The 13,298-nt window shown below is 37.5% G+C and overlaps 1 protein-coding gene across 1 annotated transcript in view; it reads left to right on the top strand.

Annotated features, from left to right (window-relative positions):
- LOC131976033 (collagen alpha-6(VI) chain-like) overlaps positions 1-13,298 on the top strand; it is a 50,107-nt gene that overhangs the window by 17,500 nt on the left and 19,309 nt on the right. Inside the window, exons 11-23 of the mRNA XM_059338908.1 lie at positions 60-138; positions 977-1,122; positions 4,504-4,596; positions 5,469-5,522; positions 6,968-7,039; positions 7,684-7,710; positions 7,794-7,838; positions 8,693-8,746; positions 9,031-9,093; positions 9,475-9,540; positions 10,185-10,238; positions 10,435-10,470; positions 10,765-10,827. Coding sequence (XP_059194891.1) covers positions 60-138; positions 977-1,122; positions 4,504-4,596; positions 5,469-5,522; positions 6,968-7,039; positions 7,684-7,710; positions 7,794-7,838; positions 8,693-8,746; positions 9,031-9,093; positions 9,475-9,540; positions 10,185-10,238; positions 10,435-10,470; positions 10,765-10,827 — 852 coding nt within the window. The remainder of the gene's footprint in view (positions 1-59; positions 139-976; positions 1,123-4,503; positions 4,597-5,468; positions 5,523-6,967; positions 7,040-7,683; positions 7,711-7,793; positions 7,839-8,692; positions 8,747-9,030; positions 9,094-9,474; positions 9,541-10,184; positions 10,239-10,434; positions 10,471-10,764; positions 10,828-13,298) is intronic.

A 13,298-nucleotide genomic window follows, 5' to 3' on the forward strand; every position in this document is an offset into this window, starting at 1 on the left:
TATTGATAGTCATTAAACAATCAAAAATAACATCTATTACATCTGATGTGGTCGGTCAGGTGCTGGTGATCTTCTCAGATGGACTTGATGAGGATGTAACGAAGTTGACGGACGCATCAAAGCTGCTGCGGGAGTCTGGTAAACACAGAGTTTGTGTAATCTTTTGGAATTCAAAAGAGAAAAAGGGTTCCCCCAGTGTAAATTCAACACTTCACAAAACAGTTTTTTTTAAGTGGCGAGACTCTTATTGCAACTATTGCTCCTGGACATACACAAAACATATATTTGTATCATTATATTTGTGCAAAGTGTAAAACTTGGATTGGTAAATATGGATGCATCCCAACAAGTCACTGCATTCAAATGGCAATTAACTCTGGAGTTATTGGACTATTTTGTCCATTTTTGAATCCTTTTCGTGTCTTTTTTGTGTCTTTTTTTGTGTCTTTTTTGTGTCTTTTTTGGTCATTTTGTGCCTGTTGTGTCTTTTTTTTTAGTTATTTTGTGTCTTTTTTGGTCATTTTGTGCCTGTTGTGTCTTTTTTTAGTTATTTTGTGTCTTTTTTTGTGTCTTTTTTGGTCATTTTGTGTCGTTTTTGGTCATTTTGTGTCTGTTGTTTCTTTTTTTGGTCATTTTTGTGTCTTTTTTTGACGTCATGAAGAAGTCGTGCTCCAGCCCTTTCGTGGACTCCAGAGGGTTAACAAAACACAAGTTGACTTGTAAAATCTCTCCAATGTTCTTCATCTTCTCTTTGCTCTGTAATTGTTCATTTCATTCAGCTCTTCCTTCACTTCTGGTATTCTTCCTTCATCCTTGCTTCCTTTTTCCATCCCTCCCTCCTTGCTTTTGGCTTTGCTCCATTAAAAAAAAAAGTGTCGTGCACAAATCTTGTGAAGCAGAAATGCTCTTTTCTAGCTCCTGATCTCAGTACGAGTCTGTCGACTTCAGTGGAGTTGTGATGTGTTTCTGCGTGCAGGGGTCAGCGCTCTGCTGATGGTGGCGCTGGAGGGCGTGAGCGACCCCGCCCAGCTACAGATGGTCGAGTTCGGACGAGGATTCAGATACGTGCCTCCTCTCACCATCGGCACGTCGAGAGTCGGCAGTGAAATCCTCAAACTCGTCGTAAGTCCTTGAAGTGCTCTGTGGGATGTTTGTAGGTCCTAAAACTAACTGTGGCCTTGTTTTTCCACTGCAACAATTAAAATCTATATAAATCTATAAGTCCTGCAGCTCTATGGAATCAGCACAATCATGGCAAGAAGTAGGAACTACTTAACCCTTTATCAGGCGAAGAACCGCATTTGGTCACTTCAGTGGATAAAATGATATGAAATGATAAATGGGGTCCCCATGTCTCTCTGTTTGGTCGTAGAACCACATGGATTTCTTCCAGCTAATCAGCAAAGATCAGACTACATCACAGACGGTGACCCCATGACATCTGACCAATCAATCAGTATGATAATAATATAATAACATTCACTTTATTGACCTTGACTTCCAATGTAAAAATGAAAGATTTAGAAAAAAGATCTGCAAGAAACAGTCGTACAAACAGAGTTATTCTTCAATGACTTGTACCAGGAGAACTTGACTATGACGGCATATTTACTAGATTAAAGTGGCAAATCTACAAGAAAAAAAGTTGCAGATTTAAGAGATTTAAAGTGGCAAATCTGTGCGAAAAAAGTTGCAGATTTACGAGAAAAAAAAGAGTGGAAAAAGCAGCGGGTCTGTATGTTATTTCACACATTACACATTACACATTCTGGCATTATGTAATATCCTCCAATATTCTCTAGGGTTGAAATTTGGAATTTGCAAGAATTTCAATGAGTGCCCTATTAAGGGTTGAACATGTCTTTGTGAAGAATAACACAATTAGAATGACATGACAACCACACCATTTCTTTAATTCCCCTATGGCTAAGCCCCGCCCCCTCCACTCACTCAGACAAACTGTCAACATCCGGTGACGGGCGCTATGGCAGCTATGACAGTCGGAGAAATTTCACAGGAGGCAGTTAATCATTTTTGGAGACAGAAAAATGAAATATCATCTGGAAGTCACCAAAAGGGCCTTCATTAACAGGTTAGAGGTTTCCACTCGTCTTTTCACCCCACTGACACCGCTCATTCTGCTGCTTGTTGTAAACAAACAGAGATCGCTAAGCTAACACCTGCTGCAGCAGCAGCACATACACACTGTACTGCTACAGAGCTAACTGTTAGCCTGTTAGCACATACACACTGTACTGCTACAGAGCTAACTGTTAGCCTGTTAGCACATACACACTGTACTGCTACAGAGCTAACTGTTAGCCTGTTAGCACATACACAATGTACTGCTACAGAGCTAACTGTAGCTAACTGCCGCTAACGGTTAGCGCTCGTTAAGACGGAGTCGCTGGATTTGTCTCCAGTCATTAATGAGGAGATGTTGTGTCAGAGTTGCATGTACCCCATGCACACCGTTTGACCATTTTAAACTTAAAATCTCAAGAAAAAACACATAAAAAACGACTGAAAACTGACTAACTCCAATGCATTTCAATGGATGTGGAAGCAGAGAATGTCCGAGTGTATTGAGTTAGCTATGCCCACTGTGATTGGCTCATCGCGTTTGGGGGTGTGGCTTAGCCATAGGTGAATTGATCACCAAAAATCCAGCGCTTATCGTAAAAAAAAGAAACTGTAAAAGAAACTTCTCTTCTCTGCGTCATACTTGTTTCTTATTCTTCATCTTCCCGGGAATTTTGGTATGCTACTCCTCATGCAACATGCGTAATGGTCAGGAAAAGTGTGCTTTGTATTTATCACACTGTTTTGCCTCGCCATTTTTGTAACAAATCACAGAAAAACATTGCTAAAAATCCCATTCAAATGAATGGGAAGAGAGCTCAAAAACACTTCACTTTGAGGCTGTGCCCATTCGCTGTACTTAAAGTTTAAATGGGTCACAAGACCCCCACCTATATTGGGCTAAATGGGCATTTTGATCACTGGCACGGTTTTTTACGAAATCGCAGTTAAAGTTTTATGATTTTTTTCAGAGTTTATAATGGGTGTGTGTTGCACGGAACTTTCAGAGCTAGAGTGGATGATGTCACAGTCAGAGTGGAGAGAGGCTGGGAAATTATCACTTCTTTTTTTAAACAACCTGGCCTCCTTCCCACAACTTTCACTCTTTCTAAATCATTTCTTGGCCAGATTGTAGAGAAATCCGTGCTGGTCGCAGACATCCCACTCTGGAACGAGTCGGATTTACAGATTTTGCTCAGTGCGCCTGAACGTGACAGCAACTCCATCCAACGGTCCCATAGAGGCTAATGTTAACTGGGTCCAGAAATTGCTAAAAGAAACAGAAAAGGCCACTTTTCTGACCTACGATGTAGCTCAAATTTTTTAAACTGCAGACATGAAACCTACATCAACGCGTCCAGGAGATCCTTATCTTTCTGATGAGACCAATATTTTGTTGTTTGGACTCACAGTTTTTGAAAAATGAGCAGTAGTTTGAGAGGTGTGCTCTCCGTTAGATTGTTTTCTCGGCTGTTATCAGCTGATAGTGTGTGTGCTGTAATGCTGCACTCATCACCATAGCAACCGGCCAGCAAGATGAGCCACGCCTTCAAAATAAAAGCCCCACAAAGTGACTATAACTCACAGTTTAGTAGAATAAAAGCCTGAGATGTAACTGTGGCTCAACAGGAAACCCTGAACAGGGCTGTCTTTCAAAATAAAAGCCCCAGATATAATAGGTTAGTATAATAAAAGCCCCAAAGGTCACTACATCCCACAGTTTAGTAGAATAAAAGCATGAGATGTAACTGTGGCTTAACAGGAAACCCAGAACAAGGCTGTCTTTCAAAATAAACGCCCAACAAAGCAAGTAGATCTACTCGTTAAGTATAAAAAAAAGTCCCATAAAGTCACTATATCTTCACAGTTTAAAATAATAAAAGCATGACATGTAACTGTGTCTCAACAGGAAACCCAGAACAAGGCTGTCTTTCAAAATAAAAGCCCACCAAACCAAGTAGATCTAATAGTTTAGTACAATAAAAGCCCCATAAAGTCACTATATCTTCAATGTTTAGAATAATAAAAGCATGAGATGTAACTGAAGCCCAACAGGAAACACAGAACAAGGCTGTCTTTCAAAATAAAAGCCCACCAAACCAAGTAGATCTAATAGTTTAGTACAATAAAAGCCCCATAAAGTCACTATATCTTCAATGTTTAGAATAATAAAAGCATGACATGTAAGTGTGTCTCAACAGGAAACCCTGAACAAGGCTGTCTTTCAAAATAAAAGCCCACCAAACCAAGTAGATCTAATAGTTTAGTACAATAAAAGCCCCATAAAGTCACTATATCTTCAATGTTTAGAATAATAAAAGCATGACATGTAAGTGTGTCTCAACAGGAAACCCAGAACAAGGCTGTCTTTCAAAATAAAAGCTGTCTCAGTAAATGTCTGGTGTGATTGTGTCTCTGCAGGACGCCGTGTCGGACAAGGAGTGCTGCGGCGTCAACTGCAAATGTTCGGGACATGAAGGCATCCTCGGACCTCGGGGGGGCTCGGGAGGAAAGGTGAGAGGAACAATCAATACAAAAGAAAAAGAAGTTTGACATCAAAATATATTGTCTTTGTATTTTAATTTCAATATTTGTAAATGTGTGTTATGTGTGTGCAACCTAAAGCAGCGACAATTTAATTTGTTGTAAAATGATTTTTTTTAAAAGACCCCTGTAATAACACCAAGCCCATTTCTGTGCATTCTCGGTTAATCTTTAATAACATTTTGACTTTTCTCTTTAATAATTTAAAGCATTCAGATGGTTTGTTATGTAATGTCATTTTGTGTGTATTTTTCTGTAATTTTGTGTATTTTTCTAATAATTTTGTGTCATTTTTAGTAATTTTCTGTATTTTTTGGCAATTTTGTGTCTTTTTTGGTAATTTTGTGTCTTTTTTGGTAATTTTGTGTCTTTTTCTAATAATTTTGTGTCTTTTTCTGGTAATTTTGTATCTTTTTTTAGTAATTTTGTGTCTTTTTTAAGTAATTTTGTGTGTTTTTGGAAATTATGTGTCTTTTTCTAATAATTTTGTGTATTTTTTGTCATTTTGTGTCTGTTTTTAAGGAATTTCGTGTTTTTTTATTAATTTTGTATCTTTTTTGGTAATTTTGTATCTTTTTTTAGAAATTTTGTGTCTTTTTTAAAGTAATTTTGTGTCTTTTTTTGGTAATTTTGTGTCTTTTTCTATAAATTTTGTGTCTTTTTTTGGTCATTTTGTCTTTTTTTAAGTAATTTAGTTGTTTTTCTGACTTTGAGACCCCTGCGGTGAGAGAACAGGAGGGGAACGCTCTGAAGTTCAGACACAAAGTTTAGTTTCATTTTTGTGACCTTTGAGTCTTTGGCTTCATGTTTGTTGACGTCGTCGTCTCGTTGTGTGTTTTCAGGGTTCGTCTGGAGTGAAGGGTCAGCAGGGCTTCCCGGGAGAGGAGGGCGTCTCTGTGAGTCCTTTAGTCTTTATTTGTCCTCACTGTGAGGAAACACAACATATGTAACCCCGTCATGAAATTATTCATTATATATTTAGGGCCACGCGGCAATCGCACTACTGTTATACTGTGGATTTTTTCTTCTTCCTCTTCTGGACTCAATTTCGTCCCGCTACTAGTCCTACAACTCTTTGAAACTCTCAAATTATATATCAAAATGTGCGGTTTGATCGGGATCGGTGTGCTATTACTTTTCTCTTACTCTTTTTTCGTGACTTAGGCGACATAAGTCACGAAAAACTGCCCAAAATTTTGCATTGAAGTGAATGGGACGGCTGAAAAAAATGAGCGAAAAAGAACAATAATTGGAGATTTTTAAAGGTCGACTTCTCCGGCATAATTTCACCTAGAGACTCCATTTAAACTTTAAACAGTAGACACAAGTCTTGTGTATCGGTGTATTAATCCACGTTTCAATAGGTCATATAGTTTTTTATCAATCCCTGTTCAATGACCATGATCATTTTTGGAGAAATTCTGAGATTATAATGGGTGTGTATTGCACGGAATGTTCGTGTCACAGTGTGTGATGTCATCGCTCAGAGTGTAGAGGGAGAGGTAAAACTGTCAAAAAATAAATTTGAAAACTGCGCTCCAGGCCGCAAATTCCACTCTACAGAAATAATCTTTACATAGAAACGTAGGAAAATTAGTCTTCTCCCTCACAATCCTCTGGTAAAGCTGTCAGAGTTATAGTTTGGGCGTAGGACGCACAGATGATCCACCAACACCACCAACAGCCTCATTGGCTCCCATATTAAAAACGCAGGAAGATTTCTGAGCTGTCTGAGATTTAACAGTTTTTTTAGATCGTTCTAACAAAGCTATTTTTAAATTTTTCTTCACAAAAAACATATGTAGACGTTCAGGAAGAACTCAGGAAGCTCAAAGTGAAGTCGGATCAATGATAGGTATTATGGTTTTGCCAAAAATGCTTTCTGTTCGAGGCCAGAAATTCCAGACTGTCCACCTCTCGCTGCTGTCACTGTTCCGGCACATTGGCAGTTGGTGGCTGTTAATTCTGTTGATTGCTCTGCTCTGATTGCCTTTGATCCTTTGATGTGATTACAGTTACAGATACACACACACATGCACACTCCTCCAGATACACATGCTTCACACTCACGCACACACACACACACACACACATGTTGAGGTTAAAGGTCATAGGTTGCTGTATAAATAAATACTTGTAAAGGAATGCTTGTTGTAGGTGTGCTCCTTGTATATTATATACTATCATAACATTACTAGTATTAATTGTTATAAATCTCTGAAGAATCTCATCATAGTGTACACACACCGGCAGTAGCCCCCGTGGCCCTTTCAGGATTTACCCAGAGGACATGTTCTAGTTTACTTTGTTGTTGTGGACTCACTTGGTCTGGTTGTTGCAGGGAGAGCGAGGACATCCGGGGCCGAGTGGACCTCAGGGCATCCAGGGCTGTCCTGGAGCCAGAGGAGTCAAGGTAATAATATATTATTTTATAATATATTATATTGCGTTAATTTATTCTATACTATATTTTATTACATTATTTTAATTTATTTTATACAGTATTATATCATATTGCTTTAATTACTGTTAAACTATATTGTATTGTTTCATTTAATTTTAATTGTATTATATTTGAATGTATATTATACATATATTACATTGTTTTATTTTATATTGTTTAATTTAATTTAATTGTATATTATATTATATTATTTTATATTATACTATATTGCTTTAATTTATATTAAACAATATTATATTATATTGCTTTAATTACTTTTAAACTATCTTGTATTGTTTCATTTTATATTGTTTAATTTAATTGTATATTGATATATTTTATAATTTTATATTATGTTATATTGCTTTAATTTATTTTATACTATATCATATATATATATATATATATATTTTAATTTTATTTAAAGACAATATGTTTTCATTAAATCCTGTTTTTTTGTGTCATATTCTACAAAAATACCTTTAATTTTTCAGCTTGTGCTAATTGCTATATAATAATATAATTCTGCTTCCGTTTAAAGATATAAATATATAAATGTATATATGATAGTGTTGTTGTGTGATGCTGTTTCTAACGTGTCCGTGTCCCTGCAGGGCGGGCGCGGCGTCTCCGGCAGCAGGGTGAGCGTCTCCGAGTTCATCGACCCCACAACGTGACGAGAAAGACAAATATTTAACGTGTTAACGGCTGTTTGTCTGTGCAGGGAGAAGACGGCGAGGACGGCCTGGACGGAGTCAACGGAGAACAAGTACCAACATCCATAAACACATGAATCACTTCAGGCAGCGCTGAATGTTTTAACATCCTCATATTCAAAAAGATAAACAGACAGAAGAAAAGAAACAGACCTGAACTTAAAGATCCCACGTTACAAACAAACGCTGCTGTTTGTAAATGTTCCGTCTTTTTTTAGTAATTTTGTGTCTTTTTTTAGTAATTTTGTGTCTTTTTTTAGTAATTTAGTTTTTCTGTAATTTTGTGTCTTTTTGTAATTTTTGTCTTTTTTTAGTAATTTTGTGTCTTTTTTAGGTAATTTTGTAATTTTGTGTCTTATTGTAATAATGTGTCTTTTTTTAGTCATTTTGTCTCTTTTTTTTAGTAATTATGTATCTTTTTTAGTAGTTTTATGTCTTTTTGTAATTTTGTGACTTTTTTAGTAATTTTGTGTCTTTTTTTAGTCATTTTGTGTCCTTTTTTTTGTAATTTTGTGTCTTTTTCTAATAATTTTCTGTCTTTTTTTGTAATTTTGTGTATTTATTAAAAAAAAAAGATAAACAGACAGAAGAAAAGAAACATCTCTGAACTTAAAGATCCGCCGTTATGCTGCTGTTTGTAAATGTGCATATTTTATATAATATACATGTTTTAATAATGAAATCAGAATCAGAAGCCTTTATTGTCTTTGCACAGGGTAGTACAAAGGTTATTATAGTTAAGGAAAAAACTCACGAAACTAATAAAACAGTATAACATCATTTAATATCGGATGTAAGATATAGTTTACATAAGCACAATGTGATAATATGAGTATAACATGACAGCGTATAATAATAATAACAATAATAATAATAATAATAATCTGTGTTTGTTGTTTGTTTACAGGGATTGTCGGGACTCGAAGGAGCTCGAGGAATCAGAGGAGATCCAGGAAACCCAGTAAATTTTATATATTTTATTATCATTATTATTATTTAGTTATTTATTTTTAATTATTTTATTATTATTATTATTATTATTATTATTATTATATTTTATTATTATTATTATTTTTAAATTGGTTTAACATTTATTTAAGTAAAATAATGTATAGAAATAAACATTTTTGTTATTTCTACGGATAGTTGTTCTGTGTCCTTCAGTAGAATAAGTTTTTATCAGCTGGGAGGCGTTGACCTCTGACCTCCAGCTGGGTGATTGACAGGTTGAACTGTCCTCCTCAGGGTAGCCCGGGTAACAGAGGGGAGGCGGGGCTTAAAGGAGAGCGAGGACTGAGAGGAGATCCGGTGAGTCCGAGGTTTCCTTTGATTTTGGCTGACATCCCGCTAATGTGTGCGTGTGTTTAAATCACACTAATATCAGCTCTATTTGTGTTTCAGACGTATTTACCACATGTTAACTGGTGAATCAGGACTATGTCTGTCTGACTGTCTGTCTGTCTGTCTGTCTGTCTGTCTGTCTGTCTGTCTGTCTGTCTGACTGTCTGTCTGTCTGTATCACGGCTCCCGGTCTGTTTGTGAAATCTTTTTTAAAAATTGATTTTTAGATTATAAATCGGTATTTAATGTAATTTTCCGATATAGATCCATACATTTCTAGATCGATCTACATACTGTATATATATATATATATATACTCTTTGTCTATATATACTCTTTGTGTTCCAGGGTGAGTCGGGGGCCGATAACAGCGTCCCCGGAGCCAAAGGAGACCCCGGGAATCCGGGTCTACCGGTAAGAACCACCATACACTGGACCTACTTCAAGTCCCAGAATGCACTGCGGGGAGAACCATCCAATCAGGGACAGCGGTTCAGACTCACAGCTCACAGCGGGCAAAAGTTCAGAGCACAAAGCATTCTGGGAGCTGTAGTTTATTCAGTCAGAACTTTATTTAAAAGAGTTCGAGACAGACACAAGCAGAATTTAAAAAATGTTTTACATTAAATTCAGAAGTTCAAATAGAAAGTTGCTTTAATTTTACATTCAGCTCTATGACATTCACTATGACCATTAAGCAATTTAATAATACTGTAAAAAAAAAAAAAAAAATTAAAAACAAGCTGGGGCATTTGCACTTATGTAGAAAAAAACCCAAGAAAAACCTGTAAAATAATGCAGTAAATATCCGGAAAATAACTTATTTGTCACACTGCTGAAAATCTTTATTATTATTATTTATTTTTTACTATTATTCTTATTACTATAATAATAATAATATGAATAATTATTATTATTATTATTATTATTATTATTATTATTATTATTATTATTATTATTATTATTATTATTATTGTTATTATTGTTATTTTTACTATTATTGTTTTTCTTATTACTATTATTATTATTTTTATTATGATAATGTTTTCCTCCTGCAGGGTTTAGCTGGCGTGGACGGGGAGGCGGGGAGCGAGGGCGGCGACGGGAACCCGGTGAGACCTCTGACCTCTGACCTCTGATTATTAAATGTTATATCTGATGAATTTGAATACGTCCTTAAAGTTTAAAGTTTGTAGCCTCAGCCTGAACAGAAGTCAGACTCTTCAGATAAACATGCAGGTTGTTGTCGTTCTGTTTGTGTCGTCATTGAATTATAAACGATTCATTAAATATCTTTAACTGTTTCAGGGTCCAGATGGAAGACGAGGCGCCGCGGGGCAGAAGGTACCAGATACTTTATTATTATTATTATTATTAGCATTATTATTATTATTATTATTATTATCATCATCATCATCATCATCATTATTATTATTATTATCATTATTATTATTATTAATATTATTATTATTATTATTATTACTATTTTTATTATTTTTATTAGTAGTATTAGTATTATTAACTTTATTGTGGTTCTGTCACAACCTGAGGAACTCTCTCTGAACCGTCTGTGTGTGTGTGTGTGTGTGTGTGTGTGTGTGTGTCTGTGTGTGTGTGTGTGTGTGTGTGTGTGTGTAGGGTGCACCTGGGAGACCAGGAGATCCAGGACTTCCCGGCAGCCCAGGTGCTTCAGGTCCTCAGGTGAGTGATCTGTCCGAGTCTTCCTGTGTGTTGGTTTAGTGGCAGATGAGGGGACTTCAGAAAGAACAACACAAAGACAGAAAAAGAACACAGATACATGAAATAAAACTCCTTTATTTCTCCTGAGATCCCCCGTCGCTCATCAGGATAGAAATTAAATAAAACCTTCAGATTTCCAGGACAAATTATTACCTTTTCTCTATTTTCAGCTCTGCTTCATGGTTTATTTCAGCTTTCAGCGTCCTTCTGGAATAAGTGGCTAAGTACATTTACTCAAGTACTCTACTTTAGTACTTGTACTTGTAATTTACTTGAGTATTTCCATTTAATGTAATGTAACTTTATACCTGTACTCCACTCTCTTGTTAACCGCACTTGGGAGCCGATCCCAGCAGGTCTCCAGACAATCACGCTCTCATTCACTCCTATGGGCCAATTTATTCACCAATTAAACCTGCAGCTAAAGCTTTGAACCGGGGAGAACCAGCCCTCTGGCTGTGAGGCGAGAGCGTTAACCACTACGCCACCATGCAGCCACATAAAAACATTTACATGATCTAAACCACATGACAACATGTTTAGTCGTTAACATGAAAATAAACCACTGCTTACATAACTCCGTCAATAAGTCCCAAGTCAAGATCGACAAATCTCGAGTCAAGACCAAGTCAAGTCCCAATTCAAGGCTGGCAAGTCTCAGGTCAAGTCCCAAGTCAAGACTGGCAAGTTTCGAGTCAAGACCAACAAGTCTCAAGTCAAGACAGGCTTGTCTCGAGTCGAATAATAAACGAATAATATATTTGAAGTATATTTGACAACCTGAGTGGCTCCATTCTGCATAACGAGTACTTTTACTTCTAATACTTTAACAAATTTTGATACTTTTATACTTTTACTTCAGTAAGTTTTAAATGCAGGACTTTTACTGTAGTGGAGTAAGTTCAAAGTGAGGTATTAGTACTTTTACTGCAGTAAAGGATCTGAATACTTCTCCCACCACTGAATTCACTCTCTAGTCTTTCTTTGAGATCCAGTGTGATGAAGTTTGGAGGCGACTCGGCAGAAAGTGAAACAGCTGCAGCAGCTGACAAACATCCAGATGTTGTTAATCAGGAGCAACGAGGGACGAATCACAACGAGTGTTTAATAATAGAGTCAGAGGAGGAGTGGAGGAGAGGAGGAGAGGAGGAGTAGAGTCAGAGGAGTCAGAGGGTCCGGCTGTCTGCACGTGACGACTGCTGGAAGCTCCACAGGCTTCCACAGAATTTCATCGGAGCTGCTCACTGGAACAGAAAAGTGTGTGTGTGTGTGTGTGTGTGTGTGTGTGTGTGTGTCTGTGTGTGTGTGTGTGTGTTAAAACATGACGGCACCTCAGAGCCAATAATCCTCCTGTCGACTCGCTGAGACTCAATGAGACCCGCTGAGAGTATTCTCAATTCTCAAGTCAAGTCCCAAGTCAACACAGGCAATTCCGAGTCACGACCCAAGTCAAAACCCAATTCAAGACCAACAAGTCCCGAGTCAAGTCCCAATTCAAGAACAACAAGTCTCGAGTCAAGTCCCAATTCAAGAACAACAAGTCTCGAGTCAAGTCCCAATTCAAGAACAACAAGTCTCGAGTCAAGTCCCAAGTCCATACCGACAAGTCTTTTCAAGTCCAAAGTCACAAGTCAAAAGTTATTAGTCCAAGTCAAGTTGCAAATCTCTTTACATTTCTTGCATCTCAATTCATGACTCGAGTCTGACTCGAGTCCAAGTCATGTGACTCGAGTCACACCTCTGGAGTCTAATATGGACAACAACATGATTCATTTGCGTTGATGTCTTCACACACGTGATGGACGGATCCATCATTTCATTTCAGGTCTTTTTCTTGTCCAGAAGACGACTTGTTTGGTAATGAGACAGGAGCAGAGAGAGACTCTGCAGAGTTCAGCTGAGTCCAAATCCAAAACTTTAACAACGAGGCCGAGTTAATTACCCATTTTGGACGGAGGCAGTTGGAGGGTTCAGAGCCAGAATCTCATCTGGAACCAGTTCTTGGTGTTTGTCAGCCACAGAAACCGGCTCTCTGTTGGGAAAACTGGTTCCAGAGCGACACAAGACTCTGCTGGTCTCCAACCAGGAACCTCTCAGTCAGGGGGCGGGGCCAGGGGGCGGGGCTTCCTGACCAACAACACAGGTGCTGGATCCTGTATGTATATGCGGATTCTTTGGCAATTTAAGACCGAGAAGTCTCAAGTCATGTCCCAAGTCAAGACAGACAGACTCAAATCATGACCCAAGTCAAGACCGACAAGTCTCAAGTCCAGACCAACAAGTCTCAAGTCATGTAGAAGTCATGTAGAAGTTTGGGAACCATTTCGTCCAAGAGGCGTTTTAAACCCAAGTGTAAACATGAGGCTCTTTAACGAGCCAATAACTTGGAGCGGCCCAATAAGAGTCCATAAAATTAGTTTGTTCACAGCCAG

This window comes from Centropristis striata, chromosome 8, assembly GCF_030273125.1.
Source record: "Centropristis striata isolate RG_2023a ecotype Rhode Island chromosome 8, C.striata_1.0, whole genome shotgun sequence".
Classification (NCBI taxonomy): domain Eukaryota; kingdom Metazoa; phylum Chordata; class Actinopteri; order Perciformes; family Serranidae; genus Centropristis; species Centropristis striata.